Source organism: Physella acuta, unplaced genomic scaffold (assembly GCF_028476545.2).
Source record: "Physella acuta isolate Inbredline_101_S28 unplaced genomic scaffold, ASM2847654v3 ptg000038l, whole genome shotgun sequence".
In the NCBI taxonomy this organism is placed as follows: Eukaryota; Metazoa; Mollusca; class Gastropoda; family Physidae; genus Physella; species Physella acuta.
This window is the reverse complement of record NW_026731558.1, coordinates 255879-282655: the sequence shown is the minus strand read 5'-3', so window position 1 is coordinate 282655 and position 26777 is coordinate 255879. Positions and strand designations below refer to the sequence as shown.

The window sequence follows — 26777 nt, the reverse complement described above, 5'->3', positions numbered from 1 at the left end:
ACAGCCAGGCTGGGTTGCTGATGTCTCAAATCTTCTAACGCGATAACTCTTAGTTGCCAAGACAACCAGCTATCTCGGCCTATTTTCTTCTTCTTTTTCAATAGCCCCAAATTTTGGTATGGACGTTGTGAAAAGGTGACGCACGGAGGCAGTTAATTGACTAATTTCTAATTTTTATTTTTTATGTACATCTAACATTTATTCTTAGAATTTGAATCAATTTATGGAATCAAGATCTAGTTTTAATTTGAGATGCTTTAAAAAACATTTAAAATGTATTTATTGAGAGGAATTTTAAATTGTAAAAATTACTAGACTCCATATGTAGAGTGGTACTGGTATTAATCACAATTATTTATAACCTAAAACATTAGCTTAGTAATATTAAATCTAATTATGGTAAAAAAATAAACAAACAAGTGCGTGTTTGAACGAATGCAAGCCACGAGTTCTTCAAAAGATAACCTAGACAGGGTCGTCAAACGGTCACACAAATGACACAGATGTTTAATAAACAAAGATGACACAGCTACACAGCAAAAGCGAGACCCACGACTTATTGACTTATATTAAACAATAGCGACTAGTAGGCTTAGGCCTACAGTCACACACCATCAGTGTGATCAGTGTTTCTTCCAGACTATTTTCTCCGGGGGGGGGGGGGGGGCGGTAGACTTTCTTCGGGGGGGGGGGGGGGGGCGGACACTGTTAAAAGTATATATTTTCTATATAAATTATATTAATTTCATTTCGTTCGGGGGGGGGGGGGGAAGGGGCGGGGGCGAAGACCCCCCCCCCCCCCCCCGAAGAGATGCGTGGAAGAGACTCTGAGTGTGATCTAATCCAGAGCTATATAGGCCTAGCCACGCTAGCTGCAGTCAGTGTTTCTTCCAGACTTTTTCTCCGGGGGGGGGGGGGGGAGCACTTGGAATTTTCGGGGGGGGGGGGGGAGGGCACTGTTAATGAACGAAATGAAGAAATTTCATTTCGTTCGAGGGGGGGGGGGGCGGTAGGCACGTTTGCCCTAAGTCGGTCTTTAAATGCTTGGTTCTCTCAAATTAAGTCTTCATGTGAGTTTTTTTTGCGCCGCCCATGCTTTTATTTCCACCTACCAGTATAAAATAGTAAGTTATATTATATTTGGGTATTTAACTACACACCATAAGTAGCTGACTAATAGGCGCTGTCAAATACAATCGCGTAAGAATTGGTGTACTATAAAGAGCACACATCTTACTCTAGGGGAGTTAAATACACATTAAAAAGCTAATATCCGACCATGTAAGGGAGGGGGATGTAAAGGGATGACTTCCAACATTAGTGAGGTAAATGCCCTTTGAAGAGTGCACATTCTTATTAGTGGAGGGGGGTAATTGTAAAAAGAGGACACCCAAAGCTAGGGAAAGTAGTGTTGGATGAAAATTGGGCTACAGAAAGACATATTTTTCTGTCCACTTTATTAATTGCGTCAGTACGAAAAAAAGAGGTGAAGATGTTTAAGAGAACATCTTCAATAACCCTCCCCCACCCCCGTCATCAAGGCCAGTCTATTTGGTCAGCAGCCGTCCATTTTTTAAGTGGCATCAAGGAATTGACGGGTTGCTGAACATTTAATTAGCGGAGGTGACAACGAGGAAATTGATTAATTAAACTCTATGTTGATAATAAAACATAGTTTGAGACCCCTTGAATCGAGGGCTCTGACTGCAGCTTAACAAGCAACCACCCGTTAATCCACCATTGCTACTATTGAGCAATGTTCTAGGTCTAAGGCGACTATTCTCACACTTCAATTCACGTGATCCAAAGTGAGGCTGATCAGTAAGTCACTCTTCTATAACGTTGGTCCAAACTGACTTTGAACATCAAGACACACCTAATTAAGTTGATCCAAATTGAGGCTTATCAGTAAGTTATATTTTAATTAACCTGATTTAAATCGAGGCTGGTGATTGGGAAAGTATGCATATATCACACTGCTTCTATCGCTTTGTTATTGTGAAAGGGGATGTGGGGCATGGGGTCGGTACGTAAGAGATGTAGGTACATGGGCTTGGAAGGCAGAGGGTATGGGGGCATGGGGTCGGTAGACAGAGGATATAAGGTCGGTAGGCAGTGGATGTGGGGCATTGGGGTCGGTAGGCAGAGGATGTGGGGCACGGGGTCGGTAGAGGATGTGGAGGCATGGGGTCGGTAGACAGAGGATGGGGGGCATTGGGGTCGGTAGGCAGAGGATGTGGGTGCATGGGGTCGGTAGACAGAGGATGGGGGGCATTGGGGTCGGTAGGCAGAGGATGTGGGGGCATGGGGTCGGTAGGCAGAGGATGTGGGGGCATGGGGTCGGTAGGCAGAGGATGTGGGGCATGGGGTCGGTAGGCAGAGGATGTGGGGGCATGGGGTCGGTAGGCAGAGGATGTGGGGGCATGGGGTCGGTAGGCAGAGGATGTGGGGCATGGGGTCGGTAGGCAGAGGATGTGGGGGCATGGGGTCGGTAGGCAGAGGATGGGGGGCATGGGGTCGGTAGGCAGAGGATGTGGGGGCATTGGGGTCGGTAGACAGAGGATGTGGGGCATGGGGTCGGTAGGCAGAGGATATGGGAGCATGGGGTCGGTAGGCAGAGGATGTGGGGCATGGGGTCGGTAGGCAGAGGATGTGGGGGCATGGGGTCGGTAGGCAGAGGATGTGGGGCATGGGGTCGGTAGACAGAGGATGTGGGGCATGGGGTCGGTAGACATGTGGGGGCATGGGGTCGGTAGGCAGAGGATGTGGGGGCATGGGGTCGGTAGGCAGAGGATGTGGGGCATGGGGTCGGTAGACAGAGGATGTGGGGCATGGGGTCGGTAGACAGAGGATGTGGGGCATGGGGTCGGTAGACATGTGGGGGCATGGGGTCGGTAGACAGAGGATGTGAGGGCATGGGGTCGGTAGAGGATGTGGAGGCATGGGGTCGGTAGACAGAGGATGGGGGGCATTGGGGTCGGTAGGCAGAGGATATGGGGCATGGGGTCGGTAGACAGAGGATGTGGGGGCATGGGGTCGGTAGGCAGAGGATGTGGGGCATGGGGTCGGTAGGCAGAGGATGTGGGGGCATGGGGTCGGTAGGCAGAGGATGTGGGGGCATGGGGTCGGTAGGCAGAGGATGTGGGGCATGGGGTCGGTAGGCAGAGGATGTGGGGGCATGGGGTCGGTAGGCAGAGGATGTGGGGGCATGGGGTCGGTAGGCAGAGGATGTGGGGGCATGGGGTCGGTAGAGGATGTGGAGGCATGGGGTCGGTAGACAGAGGATGGGGGGCATTATGGTCGGTAGGCAGAGGATATGGGGCATGGGGTCGGTAGACAGAGGATGTGGGGGCATGGGGTCGGTAGGCAGAGGATGTGGGGCATGGGGTCGGTAGGCAGAGGATGTGGGGGCATGGGGTCGGTAGGCAGAGGATGGGGGCATGGGGTCGGTAGGCAGAGGATGTGGGGGCATTGGGGTCGGTAGACAGAGGATGTGGGGCATGGGGTCGGTAGGCAGAGGATATGGGGGCATGGGGTCGGTAGGCAGAGGATGGGGGGCATGGGGTCGGTAGGCAGAGGATGTGGGGGCATTGGGGTCGGTAGGCAGAGGATGGGGGGCATTGGGGTCGGTAGACAGAGGATGGGGGGCATTGGGGTCGGTAGGCAGAGGATGTGGGGGCATGGGGTCGGTAGAGGATGTGGAGGCATGGGGTCGGTAGGCAGAGGATGTGGGGGGGGGCATGGGGTCGATATGGGGAAGAGACGAGGGAAGGACGATGAAAAAGGGGGGGGGGGTGTGGGTGGGTGATGTGACATAACCAGGAATGTTATGGAAAAGGAGTGTAGCTAATTAATAATTTGTTGAATTCAATTTGCCGTTGAGCATGTGATCAAATTATTATCATCAGCTGCTAATCTCACCCCCTCCCCTCATACTTCTAGTTTACAGGAGGCCTGTCTAGGGTTATTCGTTATCACGTGACCGTCACATTAATGTTACCATATGTAAAACACTACCATTTATTTGATGTTGTCTCTAGCGACCTGTTAGTTGATTGAACCCCGTCACTCACACACTTTTCATGCAAGACACGACACAAAAAACAACATAAATCATTTTTTTTTTTACATTCTTATATAGATTTTTAAAAAAATGATAATCTAGGTATAAAGTTTGATGGTTGAATGCATGAAAATGTCAATCGAACATCTAATTTTCTTTCACAAACTAAACTAACGAACTACAAATCCAGCCCCCAATCCATCGCCTCTTTCCAAAGCCAAAGTTGTCCTTCCCGTATAGTAGCCTTGACCTTGAACTTGGACAACCACTGCCCCGTACTCCCCAACCTGCTCTGTCCTTAGGGCTCGGGCCGTAAACTCGGCCCCCGTGACGCCGCTCCTGAAGGCGTGGCTTTGTCCCAGGCGTAGGTGACCTTTGTGATACATGAGGGCGACTCGGGCGGTCGTACCCGACCCACAGGCCGAGCGGTCCGTCTGAGATAAAAATAAAACATTAATCGATTCAAACGAAACAAGATAGAAGGGGAAGCAAATCGTTTTTGTAGTGGTGATTTAAAGAAAAAATTGAGGAATATAATTTTTTATTAAAATAATTAATAAACGATTTGTGTTTTTGTCTGTTTGTTCTAGACCAATATTACAGGTTGTTTATCATAATGATCTCCAGTTCCAAGTTCCAACTTATATGACTCATTGACTGCATGCAAGTTTCTTCCTAAGCCGAAGAAACAGGTGAACTCTACTTCATTTGCCCACGGACCGTCAGGTTCGAATCGAGAGTGAGCTTATCTACACAATAATCCCACAGCTAGTTCCACCATCCTCCCCCTCATCAAAGTTATTTAAAATAATTTTAAAACATGTTTTTCGACGGCTATGTGAGTCTCGTAACAAACGATCGGCCCCCAATACCAGAGTGAGAGATACGTGTCACTTCAATCTCTTTCATTACTGAAATATTTCTTCCGCTCCTCATCATTAAAACAATTAATGTTTAAATTTGTATTTAATTATTGTTACCACGTTTATCATAGCAAAAGCTAAAGGCGTTCTAATTTAAATTTATGTTTGACAAATTCAAAAGCAGACGAGACCTCAGCATCGGCAAAGATGCAGACGTGTTGAGAGACGCCATCTTGGTTAGCCGGACCCCGCGAGTCTACCACCATCGTCCCGTACAGAAACGCCGGGGTGGTCGGGTGGTGTAGAGTAAACGTCTTGGCTGCAGCTTCTGGGGAGCAGAGATTGGTTCTTCATGGGTCGGTGGTTGGTTTAAAACATCTGGGGCTCAGCACCATCAATACTAACCTCGTTTAAAATGCTCTCTTCAACCCCCCCCCCCCCTACACAGACTACCTTCACCCTCCTTGACCAGACTACCTTCACCCCTTCCCCCCAAGTCCACTCCCAGACCTTCACCCATGCCTCCCCACCCGGCCTCCCGACCCTGCCTCCCCACCCAACCTCCCCACCCAATCTCCCCACCCTGCCTCCCCACTTAACCTCCCCACCCAGCCTCCCAACCCAGCCTCCCTACCCAGCCTCCCCAACCAACCTCCCAACCCAACCTCCCAACCCAGCCTCCCCACCCGGCCTCCCCAACCAACCTCCCTACCCAGCCTCCCCACCCAGCCTCCACACCCAACCTCCCCACCTGTCCGCCCCACCCAGCGTCCCCACTAGTCTCATCTGGTTAAGAAATGAAGAATCCCAGCGCACCTTTGACTTTGGTAGCAGCTTGGCGTATGTCCGCTAGGGGCGAGAGGTTCAGATCAACACCCACATCTGAGGCCGCCACAAAAACATAGAACGCCCCTCCATAGGCCACATCGACCTTCACTTGGCCTTGACCCTTGACCTCCACCGTGGCATCTTTTAAGGATAAAGAAAGTATGTAGTTCATTCATCATTGAACGCTTAAAATCATAATAACACAACCCCCCCCCCCAACCCCCGTCTACTCCATAACAAAAACCACGAACGTGAGTACGACAAAATTCATAATTATCAATAAAGGCCTACTGCCAATATTAGTAAACAAATATCACATGACAGCCATGTGACGAAGAATATAAGCAACATGGCACCCACATGGGTATTTGTTTTGCAGATACGTTCACTCCGCTGTTCACTTACTTTAATAACAAGCTACATGACAAGATATAAATTACCATAACTGAACTTGCTACTTGAGATCATTCAATATTTTTCTTTGAAATTACGAATCGGGGTGGGGAACGGGGGTGTAAAACGGAAATGACGTCATACACGTAGTGATGTAGGGAGTAATTTGACGATACGATACGTGAAGAAAGGCAGGGTGGGGGGGGGGGGGAATGACGTCATTTTAGAAAGCTGTGGTCTGGTGTTGTATAACATTGTAAGCCGATAGGTGAGACGATGACGTCATGTACAGACAAACACCTGTGGGGGGGGGGGGTGGAAGGTGAGCAGGCAGCAGCAAGAACGAACCTGTCGCGACAACAAAGGAAGGGACACTTTCAAATCTGACTCGAGCTGTCCTCGGCACCTCGGCCCGGCAGACCTCCACAAAAGCCTTGACCAGGCCGCACGGCACCTGGATGTTGACCTGGATATCTGACGCGTGGGTGGTGGACACCAGACCCTGGGGATCAACACGTCAAACAGTTGTAGTCTGGGGCTGGAGGAGGCTGGTTGGTTTGTGTTGACGCTGGTGTTAACCGTGTTAGCGCGAGGTATCGTTATTATCATCGTGTTAGATATAGGATGCGATGATGACAGGAATAATAATATACTCAGGTGTTTTTTTTCTTTAACTGTCACAGAAATGAAATCAATTAAAAATATTTATACATATAAAAAACGAAACGTAAACGATAATTTATATAAATTATAAAAATTATATTATAACGATGACACATACATCTGCATTTCAAAACAATGTTTTATCCAGTTTCAATAACAAAATAGAGGAGGGGGGGGGGGGGGTGACACCAAAACGAAAATGCTAATTTTTTAGGTGGTGGGTTGACACGCGCAGTTACCCCACCTGCTGGTGACACCCGACCTCGTGACACCATTGTTCATATAAATAACTTCCCTCTCCACAGCTATCCTGTTCATTCCCAGCCTGTCTACAACTACCCTGTCCACTACTACCATGTCCACTACTACCCTGTCCACTACTACCATGTCCACTACTACCCTGTCCACTACTACCCTGTCCACTACTACCCTGTCCACTACTACCCTGTCCACTACTACCATGTCCACTACTACCCTGTCCACTACTACCATGTCCACTACTACCCTGTCCACTACTACCATGTCCACTACTGCCCTGTCCACTACTACCCTGTCCACTACTACCATGTCCACTACTACCCTGTCCACTACTACCATGTCCACTACTACCCTGTCCACTACTACCATGTCCACTACTACCCTGTCCACTACTACCCTGTCCACTACTACCCTGTCCACTACTACCATGTCCACTACTACCCTGTCCACTACTACCGTGTCCACTACTACCATGTCCACTACTACCCTGCCAACAACTACCCCGTCCACAACTACCCTGCCAACAACTACCCCGTCCACAACTACCCTGCCAACAACTACCCTGTCCACAACTACCCTGTCCACTACTACCGTGTCCACTACTACTATGCCCACTACTACCATGTCCACTACATCAACTGACCCTATCGACAGCGTACCGGCCTAACGCAATACAAGCGTGGCCACACATGGTCGAGTAGCCCTCGTTGTGAAGGAAGATGACCGCTATGTGGGCATCAGGGTGGTCAGGGGGGACCAGTAGTGCCGCGTACATGTCGAGGTGACCGTGGGGTTCCAGAATAACAAACCTGCGGTACTGGTCAAAGCTGAAACACACAGGTGAAGGTCAGTACATAGAAATAGACAGGTTAATTTGATAGAGACATGGAGTGGTCAAGTTGATGGAGACATGGAGTGGTCAAGTTGATAGAGGCATGGAGTGGTCAAGTTGATGGAGACATGGAGTGGTCAAGTTGATAGAGACATGGAGTGGTCAAGTTGATAGAGACATGGAGTGGTCAAGTTGATAGAAACATGGAGTGGTCAAGTTGATAGAAACACGCAGTGGTCAAGTTGATGGAAACACGCAGTGGTCAAGCTGATGGAAACACGCAGTGGTGAAGTTGATAGAAACACGCAGTGGTCAAGTTAGTAGAGACATGTAGTGGTCAAGTTGATGGAAACACGCAATGGTCAAGTTGATAGAGACATGTAGTGTTCAAGTTGATGGAAACATGTACTGGTCAAAGTTGCTAGAAATATATACTTGTGGAAGCTACTATTCAAAATAGAATGCTTGCTAAAGGAATTTTTTGTTGTTGAGTTAACTGCGTATGGTGACTTGTGTGATTTTTGCACTCCATTCTGAACTAAATACACCTACAGTAAACCTGAGTATCTCAAATTCTACACTATTTTAAAGTGCGCTTTATTTCCAGCAACCAAGAATTTCAGACATTTTGGAAGCTACTGGACGACATTTTTTTCCAATGGTCATAATTGATGAGTTGGCGTCTACCAATCAATAACATCGTTTCTAAACTTCCATTTACGCTACTGAACGGGGAAAAACTCAACTTTTTCCTCAAATCTTCAATTTTATCCAGGATTGTCTCCCCTCGAGGAACCGGATATCCAGATTCCAAAATGCGCAGAGGCTCTCCGCCCGTGTGCATCTCTGTCGTCGTTATAATGACTTCATACTGCTCTGGACTGCGCAACACGCATTTCTCTACTGCAGTCATCTTGTCTGAGAGCCTGAAAGAAAAACAAAATCTGAGAGTTGAAAAAGTAAAAGAAAACACATTACAAGCTGGTCAAATGACAAAATATCGTCTACAAAACACATTACACGCTGGTCAAATGACAAAATATCGTCTACAAAACACATTACAAGCTGGTCAAATGACAAAATATCGTCTACAAAACACATTACACGCTGGTCAAATGACAAAATATCGTCTACAAAACACATTACAAGCTGGTCAAATGACAAAATATCGTCTACAAAACACATTACAAGCTGGTCAAATGACAAAATATCGTCTACAAAACTGGAGCTTCTAGGCTGCTGCCCTACAGTAACACCCAATTACAAAAAATAAATAAACCGGGAGTGATCTCCCCTAAACTTTCTCGAATATTCTAATATAAAATTACGAGGGATGGCAACTCAGGACATAGACAATATTTGTTATCCATTTTTAATTACTTAAACTTTTTATAATAGAATAGAATCATGTTGGGAAAAAAAGTGAAAAGTTTCCCTTTCAAACCTGACGGTCTATGGGGCAAGTGAAGTAGAGTTCACTTGTTTCTGTGACCTCGGCATATGAAGAGATAGTGTGGTCAGCACTATACCCAGCCGCCTTTACTTTCCCTAACAGGAGTTAGGTACCCATCAGAGTTGGGTGGACTCAGGGACGGTCTACTGACTTGAACTCGGATTCGAACTCGAAACTAACGGGTTAGCAGTCCAGCTCTCTACAGCTACACCACTCCGTCCCACACCAAGTGAACGCCTAATAAAATGTGTATAAAAGTGTGGGATATTATTAGTACTTTATAAATTTACATGCATTTTTTGAGAAATCGGAAATAGCGTAAATTAGTACTTCCGGTCAACGGAAATTACTCAAAGTTTGACAGAAGGTAGATAATTAGATCTTTTACTTACGTGTGAAATTTCATGCATCTATCTAAAATAGTACGCAATTTATATGCTTTTGAAAAATTCAAAGTAGAAAAAGTACCACTTCCGGTTATCGGAAATCGCTCAAAAGTTGATCAGGATCTACGATTTTGATAAAATACTTATATATGAAATTACATCAACCTAGCTGTAACGGTACTCAAGTTATCGTGTTTACACACAGACAGACACACAGACACACAGACATACGGACAGAATTGCAAAGTCCAGTTTTTACGACTCGATAACGCATAAAACGCCAAGACGTTTATATATTTGTATTTATAATTTTTGCCTGATTAAAATAAGTCCTCTATACTCCGGATGTGATGAAGGACTGAGGAGTAAAACGGTGAAAATTGTTAAAATTTCAAGTTATGTTTGTGCACGATTACAATACTTTCTCTATACTTCGTATATACGAGAAAGTTAAAAAAAACACACGAAGGATGATTGGTAATTCCATTCCAAAATGATCTAAATCAGTGTTTCTTCCAGACTTTTTTCTCCGGGGGGGGGGGGGGGGGGAGCACTTGAAATCATCGGGGGGGGGTGCGGACTAAAATATATAAATATATATATATAAATTCCATTTCGTGGGGGATGGGGGACGGTAGTCTTTCTCCGGGGGGGGGGGGTCTTAGGCTCTTAGCCCCCCGAAGAGATGCCTGGAAGAAACTCTGATCTAAATACGAGAAGTTGTGAAGTGAAATAACTAAGACATTTATACATGTATATATTTGAAGGCTTACTTTTGAATATCTGTCTTGTTTTGTGTCCGCGAAAACTAATAGTCCATATATCAAAACGTGGACACAATGTCAACTCAATGTTTACTTCAGGGGACAACAAAAGCCAAGTTGTTTTAACATACACTGTGACAACGTCAGGTAAACAAGTAAACAAGTGTAACTAGGTCACGATATTGACGTCATCACGTTGGTGTTGGTTAGGGGACAGTCAGGGTGTTGTTCTCGTAGATTGTGTGGTGGATGTTAGGTGGGATTTAAAAGGTGGTTTTTGAAAGTTAGTCTTTGAAAGGTGTTTTTAAAGGTGGTTTTTTTAAAGGAGGCCTTTGTAAAGTGTTTTTTTTTTTGGTAAGATGCGGATTTGTAAAATGTTTTTTTTTAAAAAAATAAGATGAGTTTTATAAGGTGGTCTTTATAAAGTGGTTTTTGAAATTTGGTCTATGAAAGTGTTCTTTAAAAGGTGGTTATTGTATGGTGGTCACTGACGTATGGTCCTGTAGCTGGTTTTAATGTCATGTGGTTCTGTGGTGTGGATGTCACTTGTGGTCCTGATCTAGGCATGTGGTAGCGTGGTTGTCATGTGGCCGTGTGGTTGTCATGTGGCCCTATTTTATTGTCATGTGGCCCTATTTTATTGTCATGTGGCCGTGTTGTTGTCATGTGGCCGTGTGGTTGTCATGTGGCCGTGTGGTTGTCATGTGGCCGTGTTGTTGTCATGTGGTAGTGTGGTTGTCATGTGGTCCTGTGGTTGTCATGTGGCCGTGTGGTTGTCATGTGGCCGTGTGGTTGTCATGTGGCCGTGTGGTTGTCATTTGGTCGTGTGGTTGTCATGTGGCCGTGTGGTTGTCATATGATCCTGTTATAGTCATGTGGCCGTGTGGTTGTCATATGATCCTGTTATAGTCATGTGGCCGTGTGGTTGTCATATGATCCTGTTATAGTCATGTGGCCGTGTGGTTGTCACGTACCCCTGGGGTTGTCCTGATATTATAACGGCTCTAACAGAGATGTGCCAACACAGCCAACTGAAACAGAGTGGACAGTCCAGTGACCGAGGTCGACCAAGCAGTGACCTCTGTCGTTTGACCTCAGTGTATGTAGATCAGGTGACATAACTTGAGAGCACACTCGCTAACGACACGACATAAATCAAACGAAATCAGCATGACAAGGGGCTTACAGTGTCGCCAAGTGGTGATTGGTGGCTTTATAGTTTATGTAAGCAATCTCAGGGCTAATAAATATTGAAAGCCACCCCAGGGCCCATAAAGATTGAGAGCCATCTATGACGACCTAAGAAGATTGAGAGCCATCTATGACGGCCCATGAATATTGAGAGCCCATGAAGATTGAGAGCCACCCATGACGGCCCATGAGAATTGAGAACAATCTATGAAGGCCTATGAAGACTGAGAGCCAATTATGACGGCCCATGAATTCTGAGAGCCACCCATGACGCCCCATGAAGATTGAGAGCCATCTATGATGGCCCATGAAGATTGAGAGCCATCTATGACGGCTCATAAAGACTGAGAGCCACCGATGACGGCCCATGATCTGTGGCGGCCCATGCCACAGTCTTCAGGTCTCTCCTAGGGAGAACACAAATAGATTACCGAGAAAAGAAAGTGCCGTACTAAAAGATTATTGAGGGGGGATGCAAATCTGAATGGAGGGTCTTTAGAATACATATGAGCTTGTTATCTGACCCTTGAAAAACCCTGAAATGAAATATATATATTGTATCCTAGATATATAGATTTATTGTTCCATAGATCAATTGTTCAACAGAACATAGTGGCTGTATATTCTGAACGACAAGGTTTATTTGTTCAGTCCCTGGCTGTTACACAAGGTTTATTTGTTCAGTCCCTGACTGTCACACAAGGTTTATTTGTTCAGTCCCTGGCTGTCACAATAGGTTTATTTGTTCAGTGTGGCTGTCACACAAGGTTTGTTCAGTCCCTGGCTGTCACACAAGGTTTATTTGTTCAGTCCCTGACTGTCACACAAGGTTTATTTGTTCAGTCCCTGGCTGTCACACAAGGTTTGTTCAGTCCCTGGCTGTCACACAAGGTTTATTTGTTCTTTAGATTTATTGTTCCATAGATCAATTGTTCAACAGAACATAGTGGCTGTATATTCTGAACGACAAGGTTTATTTGTTCAGTCCCTGGCTGTCACACAAGGTTTATTTGTTCAGTCCCTGGCTGTCACACAAGGTTTATTTGTTCAGTCCCTGACTGTCACACAAGGTTTATTTGTTCAGTCCCTGACTGTCACACAAGGTTTATTTGTTCAGTCCCTGACTGTCACACAAGGTTTATTTGTTCAGTCCCTGGCTGTCACACAAGGTTTATTTGTTCAGTCCCTGACTGTCACACAAGGTTTATTTGTTCAGTCCCTGACTGTCACACAAGGTTTATGTATTCAATCTCTGGCTGTCACACAAGGTTTATTTGTTCAGTCCCTGGCTGTCACACAAGGTTTATTTGTTCAGTCCCTGACTGTCACACAAGGTTTATTTATTCAATCCCTGGCTGTCACACAAGGTTTATTTGTTCAGTCCCTGGCTGTCACACAAGGTTTATTTGTTCAGTCCCTGGCTGTCACACAAGGTTTATTTGTTCAATCCCTGGCTGTCACACAAGGTTTATTTGTTCAGTCCTTGGATGTCACACAAGGTTTGTTTGTTCAGTCCCTGGCTGTCACACAAGGTTTATTTGTTCAGTCCTTGGATGTCACACAAGGTTTGTTTGTTCAGTCCCTGACTGTCACAGCTGTGATTGACGACAGGAGAAATCGCGATCGATCTCCAGTGATTCCAGGTCAAGCTCGCCTTAAAGGTGGCACTGCGATACCCTGCTCTGGACAGATTCGACTATCTTATCAGTTTGCGATTCCTTATTTTAAACCGATTCGACAAACCTTATTAGATTACGATTACGGTTTCTAAATGTATTCGATTATCTTATTAGTTTGCTATTCCATATTCTATTTTTCAAACAAGTTAATGTAAACAATGCACTAAATACATACGTTTTTTTTTCTTTGATTATCTAAACTAATGTAGGCCCTATTGTTTTAAACTCTCTTTATAATCTTTTTATGAACTAGCTTTCAACGAACTATCAACTGAATATGAACGAAAACGCGGATTCTAAAAATATCCATCATGATCAGTTAAAAGAAACACTTTTCTGAATGTTTGAATGTCTTTCCATTTTAGACAGTTTAACCTGACTGTACTTTGTCAAGTGGAACTTTCAACAGTGTGCCGTCGTGTCTCAAGGATCGGAAGTAATCGATTACCCAGCAGAGAGAATATCTGTCAGAAGTTGACGCGCTAAGGCCGGGGAGGTTTGACGGTTTCTTTGGCTCGAACATTCCGGTCGTCGCTCGCCCGACCACATTGTTACCACACGTAGGTAGGTGAGTGGGATTTTAACTTTGGTGATGTCACGGAGATTGTGAGTGGGATTCTAACTTTTGTGATGTCATGGAGGTTGTGAGTGGGATTCTAACTTTTGTGATGTCATGGAGGTTGTGAGTGGGATTCTAACTTTTGTGATGTCATGGAGGTTGTGAGTGGGATTCTAACTTTGGTGACGTCACGGAGGTAGGTGAGTGGGATTCTAACTTCGGTGATGTCATGGAGGTTGTGAGTGGGATTCTAACTTTTGTGATGTCATGGAGGTTGTGAGTGGGATTCTAACTTTGGTGACGTCACGGAGGTAGGTGAGTGGGATTCTAACTTTTGTGATGTCATGGAGGTTGTGAGTTGGATTCTAACTTTGGTGACGTCACACAGGTAGGTGAGTGGAATTCTAACTTTGGTGATGTCACACAGGTAGGTGAGTGGGATTCTAACTTTGGTGATGTCACATAGGTAGGTGAGTGGGATTCTAACTTTGGTGATGTCACGGAGGTAGGTTAGTGGGATTCTAACTTTGGTGATGTCACACGGGTAGGCGAGTGGGATTCTAACTTTGGTGACGTCACGGAGGTAGGTGAGTGGGATTCTAACTTTGGTGATGTCACGGAGGTAGGTGAGTGGGATTCTAACTTTGGTGATGTCACACAGGTAGGTGAGTGGGATTCTAACTTTGGTGATGTCACGGAGGTAGGTGAGTGGGATTCTAACTTTGGTGATGTCACACAGGTAGGTGAGTGGGATTCTAACTTTGGTGATGTCACACAGGTAGGTGAGTGGGATTCTAACTTTGGTGATGTCACGGAGGTAGGTGAGTGGAATTCTAACTTTGGTGATGTTACACAGGTAGGTGAGTGGAATTCTAACTTTGGTGATGTTACACAGGTAGGTGAGTGGAATTCTAACTTTGGTGATGTTACACAGGTAGGTGAGTGGGATTCTAACTTTGGTGATGTTACACAGGTAGGTGAGTGGGATTCTAACTTTGGCCATGTCACACAGGTAGGTGAGTGGGATTCTAACTTTGGTGATGTCACGGATATTGTGAGTGGGATTCTAACTTTGGTGATGTCACGGAGGTAGGTGAGTGGGATTCTAACTTTGGTGATGTCACACAGGTAGGTGAGTGGGATTCTAACTTTGGTGATGTCACACAGGTAGGTGAGTGGGATTCTAACTTTGGTGATGTCACGGAGGTAGGTGAGTGGAATTCTAACTTTGGTGATGTTACACAGGTAGGTGAGTGGAATTCTAACTTTGGTGATGTTACACAGGTAGGTGAGTGGAATTCTAACTTTGGTGATGTTACACAGGTAGGTGAGTGGGATTCTAACTTTGGTGATGTTACACAGGTAGGTGAGTGGGATTCTAACTTTGGCCATGTCACACAGGTAGGTGAGTGGGATTCTAACTTTGGTGATGTCACGGATATTGTGAGTGGGATTCTAACTTTGGTGATGTCACGGAGGTAGGTGAGTGGGATTCTAGCTTTGGTGATGTCATGGTTGGTGATGTCATGGAGTTAGGTGAGTGGGATTCTAACTTTGGCGATGTCATGGATATTGTGAGAGGGATTCTAACTTTTGTGATGCTATCACTGTCTGCAAGTAGCAAGTAGAATTACGTATGTCCACAAGTAGAATAGTTACTGACTGAAATGTAAGTTGAAAATGTTCAAACTTGTGACAAGCCTCGTTTTAATTTCTGTGTAGCTGACCTCTCTAAAGCATCCATTTAATCTAGCTTGACATTGCTAATTAAAGTAATTAGTAAACTCAGATCCCCATTAGAGCTCTGTAAATTCACGTATGTCCCTTGGCCTTGAGCCAAAGATCCGAACCCGAGACTTTCGGGTTAGCATCTAGTCGAGGATAGAACCATTGGTAAATATCACGGATGGTTGGGAAGGTTATTTTGTCTTATTGTCCCTGCCCTGCATACAATATCGGTTGTCTATCTATATGACTTTAGCCAACGAACTGTTGTAAATCTACATGACTTTACCCAGCTAACTGACTGTTCTAAATATAACCACGATATTAAAAAGAAAAGTATCACAACAGTTCTTTACACACAACTCATTCGTAAATGTAAACGGTTGAAAACTCCCACTCAGGTCGAAGTTATATAAAAACATCCTAACTTTTAATTTTCTGTTTCTGCTTAATTGGCTAAGGTTAGAAACTACGATTTGCATGTTGTTTAAGCTTTCCAGTGTTTTTTTTTTAAAAGCTCTATAACTAGTCGTCTATATACATTCTCATACCACCCATTCCCCCTCTCCCACCGTGTTATTTGATACACGACAACTTTCCAATATCTGTGCCCTATTCATAACAAGAAACCTATTGATAGTCTCCCCTTTGTCCGCGGCGCCGTAAGCTAGCACGAGTTGCGCCCCTTATCTTCTCCACTCTGCTGACGAAGGTAGCACTCGGCCTAGCAGAACTAGACAAAAATCAATCGCTTCACTAAATGAATTCGACGGGGCAATGAAAGAGCGTTCATTTTTACAGGTAAAATTAAGTATTATGTTTGCACAATTAGTTCCTTAGGAAATACTTACTGTGTGTTTTTAGCACTAGACCTAGCATTTCATACACATTCTCATATTTAATGCCAATACAATTTATTACTCGAGTTTCGCTGTGGAGATCTAGATCTAGGTAAGATAAAACACGAAACACTAACGAGAAGTTTTCCATACTCGATTTTAGAAATTACCAATTGTAGATCTAGAAATCTTTGAACATTATGTTAAAATTGTACTTGTGCTTAATACCCTAATCCTAACGTAACCCTCACCCAAACAGCGATATGTGCATTACTAACTATACCATTTGATACGGTGCTGATACGGTTTGTCCAACTAGGTCTAGAGTTTCAATAAAAACAGTTTCTAAAAATAATTTATGTGATCTTGCTGTAAATATTACCAATGCTTATATCAGGAAAATTCGCAGATCTACTAATTTACTTTTATAATAAACACTATTATGAAACAAATTCCCTACCAAAGATGACACTTGTTTTGGAAATACATAAATGTAGGTAAAATAGACAATAAATTTTACAGTGCTTCTCAAAACAATACATTAAAAAATATTTTAAATGGTCTATGTTTTTACAGCGTCCAGTGAGCCTATCATTACTGAGTTATCTGCGTTACTGTACTTTGATCGCTGAAACATCTAACTTGAATATTTAGGCAGTGACACTTATTCAGTTTGTCTTGGTGACAGTCATGTCCCCTTAGCGTCTTGCCAAAATTCTCGAACTTTCCCGAGTGATTAAATCGTGACATAACAGGTCACGTGGTGAACTAACGTGACAGACCAATTGAAACTAACGTGACAGAGCTATTCAAACATCACGTGATCAAACTAACGTGACAGAACAATTGAAACTAGCGTGACAGAACAATTCAAACATCACGTGGTGAAACTAGCGTGACAGAACAATTCAAACTAGCGTGGCAGAACAATTCAAACTAGCGTGACAGAACAATTCAAACTAGCGTGACAGAACAATTCAAACTAGCGTGACAGAACAATTCAAACTAGCGTGACAGGACTATTCAAACAAGCGTGACAGAACAATTGAAACTAGCGTGACAGAACAATTCAAACTAGCGTGACAGAACAATTCAAACATCACGTCGTGAAACTAGCATGTAAAAACAATTCAAACAGAACATCAGGCGGTCTGAATAACCGTCTGATACAATCCAATCAAGTCAGACAATGTTTGTTTGGCTGTTCAACTTATTGATTGATTGCTGCCACAGTCAGCCCGTGTCACGTGATGGCACCAGCGACAGACGAGTGTCACAAGAACTCGGCAATCGCCGAACATTGGAGAGCTTGTGCCACGATAAGTAGCGAGTCACCAACTTTTGTCTGTCTTGTTCAGGAGAGTTATCGAACCTGATGGCATTGGTTATCTGCTCCTGAATGGCAGTGTGTTCAAAGGGTTGTGTTCTGGTGACACGGGCTTGTGTTTAGTGCACATTAGCAGTGTCAGTGTTGGGTGTGTTGTGGTTGTATATATACAACACATTTATTTATATAAAGCAAAGCAATCGTTTAATTACGTTTGTTAATTAGTTTAATTTACCAGCATGATTTAATGCGCCTAATAGCCACTGACAGATACAAACCGTAAGTATAGAATAAAAAAAAAACAGTTTGATAATGTTTTAGACACAATCATTCCTACTTAATATTGTTCGTACAGTGAAGTAAATCTGTAAATTGCAATAGTACATATGGACAATATAATGTGACACAATATTTTCCGTACATCTGGACAATATAATGTGACACAATATTTTCCGTACATCTGGACAACATAATGTGACACAATATTTTCCGTACATCTGGACAATATAATGTGACACAATATTTTCCGTACATCTGGACAATATAATGTGACACAATATTTTCCGTACATCTGGACAATATAATGTGACACAATATTTTCCGTACATCTGGACAATATAATGTGACACAATATTTTCCGTACATCTGGACAATATAATGTGACACAATATTTTCCGTACATCTGGACAATATAATGTGACACAATATTTTCCGTACACCTAGACAACATAATGTGACACAATATTTTCCGTACATCTGGACAATATAATGTGACACAATATTTTCCGTACATCTGGACAATATAATGTGACACAATATCTCCCTGATGCCCATGAACATTCTCGTGATAATAAATTAATATGACCAGAGGAGGGAATGGACTGTATTTTTTGTATGCTGTCAACATTAAGTTGGCTTTAAGATGTGGTACAAACATAAACACGCGAGAGGAGGGAATGGACTGTATTTTTTGTATGCTGTCAACATTAAGTTGGCTTTAAGATGTGGTACAAATATAAACACGCGAGAGGAGGGAATGGACTGTATTTTTTGTATGATGTCAACATTAAGTTGGCTTTAAGATGTGGTACAAACATAAACACGCGAGAGGAGGGAATGGACTGTATTTTTTGTATGCTGTCAACATTAAGTTGGCTTTAAGATGTGGTACAAATATAAACACGCGAGAGGAGGGAATGGACTGTATTTTTTGTATGATGTCAACATTAAGTTGGCTTTAAGATGTGGTACAAACATAAACACGCGAGAGGAGGGAATGGACTGTATTTTTTGTATGCTGTCAACATTAAGTTGGCTTTAAGATGTGGTACAAATATAAACACGCGAGAGGAGGGAATGGACTGTATTTTTTGTATGATGTCAACATTAAGTTGGCTTTAAGATGTGGTACAAACATAAACACGCGAGAGGAGGGAATGGACTGTATTTTTTGTATGCTGTCAACATTAAGTTGGCTTTAAGATGTGGTACAAATATAAACACGCGAGAGGAGGGAATGGACTGTATTTTTTGTATGATGTCAACATTAAGTTGGCTTTAAGATGTGGTACAAACATAAACACGCGAGAGGAGGGAATGGACTGTATTTTTTGTATGCTGTCAACATTAAGTTGGCTTTAAGATGTGGTACAAACATAAACACGCGAGAGGAGGGAATGGACTGTATTTTTTGTATGATGTCAACATTAAGTTGGCTTTAAGATGTGGTACAAACATAAACACGCGAGAGGAGGGAATGGACTGTATTTTTTGTATGCTGTCAACATTAAGTTGGCTTTAAGATGTGGTACAAACATAAACACGCGAGAGGAGGGAATGGACTGTATTTTTTGTATGCTGTCAACATTAAGTTGGCTTTAAGATGTGGTACAAACATAAACACGCGAGAGGAGGGAATGGACTGTATTTTTTGTATGCTGTCAACATTAAGTTGGCTTTAAGATGTGATACAAACATAAACACGCGAGAGGAGGGAATGGACTGTATTTTTTGTATGCTGTCAACATTAAGTTGGCTTTAAGATGTGATACAAACATAAACACGCGAGAGGAGGGATACATAAACACAGGCTGATTTGAGTGTTAAACAATGATTAAGTCATAAGTTCCCAAATGGAGATTCTGCTTATTCGATGTTCTCTAATGATTGAACACAACGGTTTTGTTTATCCCATGTATGAGTGAACTAGCACAGAAGATATGTGAAAGTTATTCTTACTGAACAATACACAGGCCGAGCAACTAAAACTGGAGTGCAGGCTTATGATATGAAAATACAAGAAAATTACTTACCTAATTAGATATATTGACAATGTGGATTTGCTATAAGAAAACTACGAGTTGATAGCTTTACTAATTAGCAAGCCCTTAATTAACAGCGCGTGTTGTATAGCAAGTTGTGACTGTTTGATTCCCTCGGTACTTGCTAGCGTGTTTACTGTATTCGTTACGGTCATTGTTCTGTTGGCTTCATGATGTCGCATGATGTTGGTATAGTACAGCACATCATCTGTACATGATGTTGGTATAGTACAGCACATCATCTGTACATGATGTTGGTATAGTACAGCACATCATCTGTACATGATGTTGATATAGTACAGCACATCATCTGTATATGATGTTGGTATAGTACAGCACATCATCTGTACATGATGTCGCATGATGTTATTATAGTACAGCACATCATTTGTACATGATGTTGGTATAGTACAGCACATCATCTGTACATGATGTTGGTATAGTACAGCACACCATCTGTACATGATGTTGGTATAGTACAGCACATCATCTGTACATGATGTTGGTATAGTACAGCAAATCATCTGTACATGATGTCGTATGATGTTGGTATAGTACAGCACATCATTTGTACATGATGTTGGTATAGTACAGCAAATCATCTGTACATGATGTCGTATGATGTTGGTATAGTACAGCACATCATCTGTACATGATGTCGCATGATGTTATTATAGTACAGCACATCATTTGTACATGATGTTGAAATAGTACAGCACATCATCTGTACATGATGTCGCAAGATGTTGGTATAGTACAGCACATCATCTGTACATAATGTCGCATGATGTTGGTATAGTACAGTAAATCATCTCTCAAATCGAAAATAAATGTGTGTTATACTGCTGATTAAAGTCATTTTACCGTAATACTTTAGTATATAATTTAGCAAGAAAGAATTTACTGTAAGGCTTTAATAGTTGACGTTTTTATGTTTTGCAGGTGGTGCACAAAGATGTAAACAACGCTTGACTCCGTGCGAAGTTTTCTAATGAATCGCTGTGGACGTTTATTGAAGCTTCACTTGATTACTTATATTTCTAAAATAGTTCTACAATTAAATCAACTTAGCCGTGTATAACGCAGGATTAAAAAACGTAGAAAAAGCTACCGAGTAAGTTGGAGGATGATTTAGCCAGTCGGGGATGAAGTTGAAAAACAGCCAAACTCCTGCGTCCACATCGCCGCGCCATGAAAGAACGACAACCAAGGATGAACGATACACGGACAACATGAGGCCAGCCAGAGCTATCTCCCCTGCCTTTAGGTCTGGGCCCAGACAGAGACGGTACGACCCCAGCACGGATGAGATCATTCGCTTTGTCCGGGAGTTTCAGCGGCCGGACATTCACGGTCCGCACGGGCTACAGAGGAAGTCCGTTTTGCCGGCCATCGGAGGGGTGAATAGCAATGACATGTCATTTGACGTCACGGGAAATTCATCAGATATGTCACATGACATGATGACGTCTAGATTCCTGACGAATCCTGTCGGGCTGTCGTCAACTGACGACGAAGATGGCGGCGTAGATCACCAGCAATGTGCGGAGGGTGAGCTCCCTTCAGTACAAAGATTCGATAACTCCTTCACGGGGCCCAAACGACACGAAGCAGATTTGGCTGAGGCCGTATTTACAAACCGGAAGTCGACGTCAGCAGACGATCAGACGACAAACTTGAGCTCTCGGGATCTCCCCGAACAGACGGCGTCAGTCGCTCCCACCCCACGGTTCAACAACGGCACCTCTAGGGGCGCGCAGCTTCTGCGCCCTAGACCCTTGCCGCAGCTACCTCCAATCATGCGTGGCGACCCTCCCGCTCGCCCTGCTGCCCCGTCCCCCTCTCTAACACCTCCCACCCCACGGTCTAGCTACAACAGCGATGAGGACTGACCACGTGACCTCGAGGCACCAGAAATACGAGCTCACGTTGACCTACTGATGCTGGACATCAACCACTCAGGCTGTACGTTGTGATGGTCAGAAAACTGACCATTTCTCTGACCACTCTGCCTCAATAGAGAAAAGGCTTCGGATTTTGGATGTCAAAAGTGTAGGGTCTGAAGCACTACTACTTGAAGATGTTCTTCTTGATAATGTCCTAGTTGATTATGTCCCACTTGATAATGCCTACGAAGGTACTGTCATTGGCACTAGTTAAAAAGACAGTATAACTTAAATAGGATGTCTTTGTTATAATACAACCATTTTCTATCTAGCTAGACAAAAATTATGTACAATATAATTTTTTTATTATCTATGTGTATAAAGGTGTTTGTAAATTATAAAAAAGTCGGTGTTTTGTTTGTCACAAATTTTTTCAACCGTTTAAATGTTATTTTCAACCATTAAAATCCAAACAGAAATGTAATCATTGCAATGTCTTCAGTCTCGGAAAGACATTGTTTAAATATCTCCACCGAGCAGCGTAAATCTTAGTGACTCAAGACGTCTTTACAAATTAGAAAGATAAATGTTGATGCCCAATAGGGTATGACAGAAGATACTCAGGCTAGTCTGTATGTAAAGGCCAGTCTAGGCTCTTGCATTTTTAGACCAGTCTAGGCTAGTCTGTATGTAAAGGCCAGTCTAGGCTAGTCTGTATGTAAAGGCCAGTCTAGGCTAGTCTGTATGTAAAGGCCAGTCTAGGCTAGTCTGTATGTAAAGGCCAGTCTAGGCTAGTCTGTATGTAAAGGCCAGTCTTGGCTAGTCTGTATGTAGTTGTTTTTGTACATAAGCCTGGATGTTGTCCACTTTATTTAGGCCAACATCTATGGGTAGTTGGGTATTCTAGTTTTATGAATTCCTGAAGACACCTTTTGTCCTGTTGTTTAATGTCATGTAAATGTCCTGTTATATCAGGTTTGAAACACGTTTTAGACTTAGTCGCACTACGGGTACTGAATACGTTAATTTAATAACAATCTTTTATGTAACTGAGTAATTATATTTGTCAAATAGTGTAGCAAGCTTTGTGTAACTGAGCGTAACAAACGCATCGTTGTATTAATTGTTACTGAGAACAGCAACAAATGCTACAAAAATCTTCATTTAACGATGTAAATATTTGCAATTATAAACTTTACTGCCAGGCGTAGAGTAACAAATTTTTTGGCGCACTTTGTTCAAATTACCGATAGGTATCGCGACTATCCTTTTGTAGGTTTATCAATTATGGTATTGATATGTTCAGTAGTTGTCTTATTGATACGTTAAATATATTATTGATGAACAAGATCAAGAATTTAAATAATTTATCTAATTTTAAAATGTTTTGTGGTTTTTTAAAAAATAATTTTCTTAGCTAGCTGTTATGTACAACTTCTGGTGGTGATTCTGTAGCTACAACACAGAAATGACACAGGTTTTTTGTAGAAATAAAACGTTCTTGTACCTAACTACAGGGAAATGACACATGTTTTTGTAGAAATGACACGCTCTTGTACCTAACTACAAGGAAATGACACATGTTTTTCTAGAAATGACACATTTTTGTGCCTAATGCATAGAAATGACACATGTTTATTGTGTAGCTACAACACAGAAATGACACATGTTTTTGTAGAAATGACACGTTTTTGTACCTAACTACACACAATGACACATGTGTCTTGGTACAGTTGACTCTAAACTTCACAAGACAAATTCAGCGCATATTTTCTTGTAACTGGTTTTGGTGTTTTCCTACTCAAGTAGCGCTGTATCGTAGAATCCCTGCATGAAAATAGCAACAAATAAATTATACATTGATGAGTGCATTTAACTAATGTTTGTCTTGTTTGTTTAATTAATCACCGGTAAATAATTATTTTAGCCTACATACGATATATAATTATATATGACCCATAATTAGTTCTCATTACATCGGAATTTGTAGAGCACAACTTCATTACGTCCATCATTGGCTGTGATTTTAAAAAATAGGTCTAAGGTAAATAACTCTAAAATTAAATAGGTTACGATGGCGACAAGCTTAACTTCTCCTTAGCTGAACTTCTTCTATTGGAGAACAAAGAAGCCAACAATTTAAAAATCTTAAACACGGGAGAAACATCTATCTATTTATCAGAAAATGTCGGAAAAGGAGGTGGGGTATCTAGGCAACACATATACATCCATCTCCTCATAAAAACAACAAACAACAACAACAAACAAACAATAGAATCTACGGCATAATAAGGTAAATAAAAACGTCCTGTTGAGAGATGGGTGAGGCTAGATTGACACGGGAGTGAATAAAGAAAATATCTATTACAGTTTGTGACACTTCTATACTCCACAGTGATGTGTTGTAGTTGTAGTGGCTCTATACTCCACAGTGATGTGTTGTAGTGGCTCTATACTCCACAGTGATGTGCTGTAGTGCCTCTATACTCCACAGTGATGTGTTGTAGTTGTAGTGGCTCTATACTCCACAGTGATGTGTTGTAGTTGTAGTGGCTCTATACTCCACAGTGATGTGTTGTAGTTGTAGTGGCTCTATACTCCACAGTGATGTGTTGTAGTGGCTCTATACTCCACAGTGATGTGCTGTAGTGCCTCTATACTCCACAGTGATGTGTTGTAGTTGTAGTGGCTCTATACTCCACAGTGATGTGTTGTAGTTGTAGTGGCTCTATACTCCACATTGATGTGTTGTAGTGGCTCTATACTCCACATTGGTATGTTGTAGTGGCTCTATACTCCACAGTGATGTGTTGTAGTTGTAGTGGCTCTATACTCCACATTGATGTGTTGTAGTGGCTCTATACTCCACAGTGATGTGTTGTAGTGGCTCTATACTCCACAGTGATGTGTTGTAGTGGCTCTATACTCCACAGTGATGTGTTGTAGTGGCTCTATACTCCACAGTGATGTGTTGTAGTTGTAGTGGCTCTATACTCCACAGTGATGTGTTGTAGTGGCTCTATACTCCACAGTGATGTGTTGTAGTGGCTCTATACTCCACAGTGATGTGTTGTAGTGGCTCTATACTCCACAGTGATGTGTTGTAGTTGTAGTGGCTCTATACTCCACAGTGATGTGTTGTAGTGGCTCTATACTCCACAGTGATGTGTTGTAGTTGTAGTGGCTCTATACTCCACATTGGTATGTTGTAGTTGTAGTGGCTCTATACTCCACAGTGATGTGTTGTAGTTGTAGTGGCTCTATACTCCACATTGATGTGTTGTAGTGGCTCTATACTCCACATTGGTATGTTGTAGTGGCTCTATACTCCACAGTGATGTGTTGTAGTTGTAGTGGCTCTATACTCCACATTGATGTGTTGTAGTGGCTCTATACTCCACAGTGATGTGTTGTAGTTGTAGTGGCTCTATACTCCACAGTGATGTGTTGTAGTTGTAGTGGCTCTATACTCCACAGTGATGTGTTGTAGTGGCTATATACTCCACAGTGATGTGTTGTAGCGGCTCTATACTCCACAGTGATGTGTTGTAGTTGTAGTGGCTCTATACTCCACAGTGATGTGTTGTAGTTGTAGTGGCTCTATACTCCACAGTGATGTGTTGTAGTGGCTCTATACTCCACAGTGATGTGTTGTAGTGGCTCTATACTCCACAGTGATGTGTTGTAGCGGCTCTATACTCCACAGTGATGTGTTGTAGTTGTAGTGGCTCTATACTCCACAGTGATGTGTTGTAGCGGCTCTATACTCCACAGTGATGTGTTGTAGTTGTAGTGGCTCTATACTCCACAGTGATGTGTTGTAGTGGCTCTTTACTCCACAGTGATGTGTTGTAGTGGCTCTATGGAAGATTAGAACAAGTTATAAATTGTTACTTTGAGATTCATTCTAAATGTAATACAAAACATATAGCCTTTGGCCGCAGACAGTCCGAATTCGAGAATGGTCAACGTAGTCTAGGTGACAGTGAGTGAAGATCAGAGAGAGATGCATGAAAGAAACACTGGTACTAGCCGTATGCGCCTGTCAGTTAACTCAGTTTTATTATTGTAACGCAAGCTGATGCTAACACGAAACCAGGACTCTCACGTATTCCACTAAACGGGTATTTATTTAGAGTCTTCCATAAATTACAAACATTAGGCAAGAGAGCGCGCGTTCTTAAGCCCTATATATCGTTTTAAAAAAACCACTCCCCCCTCCCCACCTAATTTCTATTTTATTTAAAAATGATGTTCAACCATATGTAACATTTCAGTGGTGTATTTAATAAACAAACATTTTAAGTCCAATTATTTAATATTGAAATTGCAATAATTGTTATTCGCTGATTTTAAAGCTATTTAGATAAATAAAAACTGCATGCCTAATATTTCACAAACTCCTCCCACTTTGTCTGACGTCATTTAGAACCCACGCTCTCATTTGTCTTAAATCAGTTATTGTTGAGTATAATTATAATAACTTAAAATGATTTATTCATGCCAACATTCTCGCTTACGCGTTAAAAATTTTCTTTGAATGTAACAAAACTAATTGTACCAAAATAATATGTACCATAATAAAAAGCTCAAGTTTCATTTTGTGATAGCGTGACCTACTTTCCGTAACTGTGCTCGGTTGGTTTCGGGTGTTACACTGGTCCAATTTATTACAGGCTACAAATTCCCCCTCCCCCCTCCCTCAACGAACTTATCTGACACAGTAATTCACACAATACTGTGACAA

General features: G+C 42.6%; 2 protein-coding genes across 3 annotated transcripts; one reads left to right on the top strand and one right to left on the bottom strand.

The window, feature by feature from the left end:
- Positions 1-4173: 4173 nt before the first annotated feature.
- On the bottom strand, positions 4174-20230 carry LOC131942952 (trans-L-3-hydroxyproline dehydratase-like). Of its 2 annotated transcripts, none has more exons than XM_059302927.1 (7): positions 20136-20230; positions 8647-8826; positions 7712-7895; positions 6496-6649; positions 5743-5895; positions 5118-5254; positions 4174-4497 (listed from the first exon to the last, which is right to left on the bottom strand). In XM_059302927.1, the coding sequence occupies exons 2-7, from the start codon at positions 8811-8813 to the stop codon at positions 4234-4236; spliced, it is 1059 nt and encodes a 352-aa protein (XP_059158910.1). In that variant the 5' UTR covers positions 8814-8826; positions 20136-20230; the 3' UTR covers positions 4174-4233. The 2 variants fall into 2 exon arrangements, with proteins under 2 accessions (XP_059158910.1, XP_059158917.1); XM_059302934.1 differs by lacking the exon at positions 20136-20230 and adding an exon at positions 10513-10604.
- LOC131942966 (uncharacterized) lies at positions 16350-22295 on the top strand. The gene is made up of 2 exons (XM_059302948.1): positions 16350-16458; positions 21087-22295. Exon 2 carries the CDS (start codon positions 21290-21292, stop codon positions 22034-22036), a length of 747 nt encoding a protein of 248 aa, XP_059158931.1. The 5' UTR covers positions 16350-16458; positions 21087-21289; the 3' UTR covers positions 22037-22295.
- The last annotated feature ends 4482 nt before the right edge of the window (positions 22296-26777 follow it).

Bases quoted from the DNA above. Each gene is read 5' to 3' on its own strand.
- LOC131942952 (XM_059302927.1), bottom strand. From the start codon at position 8,813: ATGACTGCAGTAGAGAAATGCGTGTTGCGCAGTCCAGAGCAGTATGAA. The intron at 5,896-6,495 runs GTTCGTTCTTGC...TATCCTTAAAAG, and splicing joins TTCCTTTGTTGTCGCGACAG to ATGCCACGGTGGAGGTCAAG. The intron at 4,498-5,117 runs GTCTCGTCTGCT...TTTTTATCTCAG, and splicing joins GCATCTTTGCCGATGCTGAG to ACGGACCGCTCGGCCTGTGG.
- LOC131942966 (XM_059302948.1), top strand. From the start codon at position 21,290: ATGAAGTTGAAAAACAGCCAAACTCCTGCGTCCACATCGCCGCGCCAT.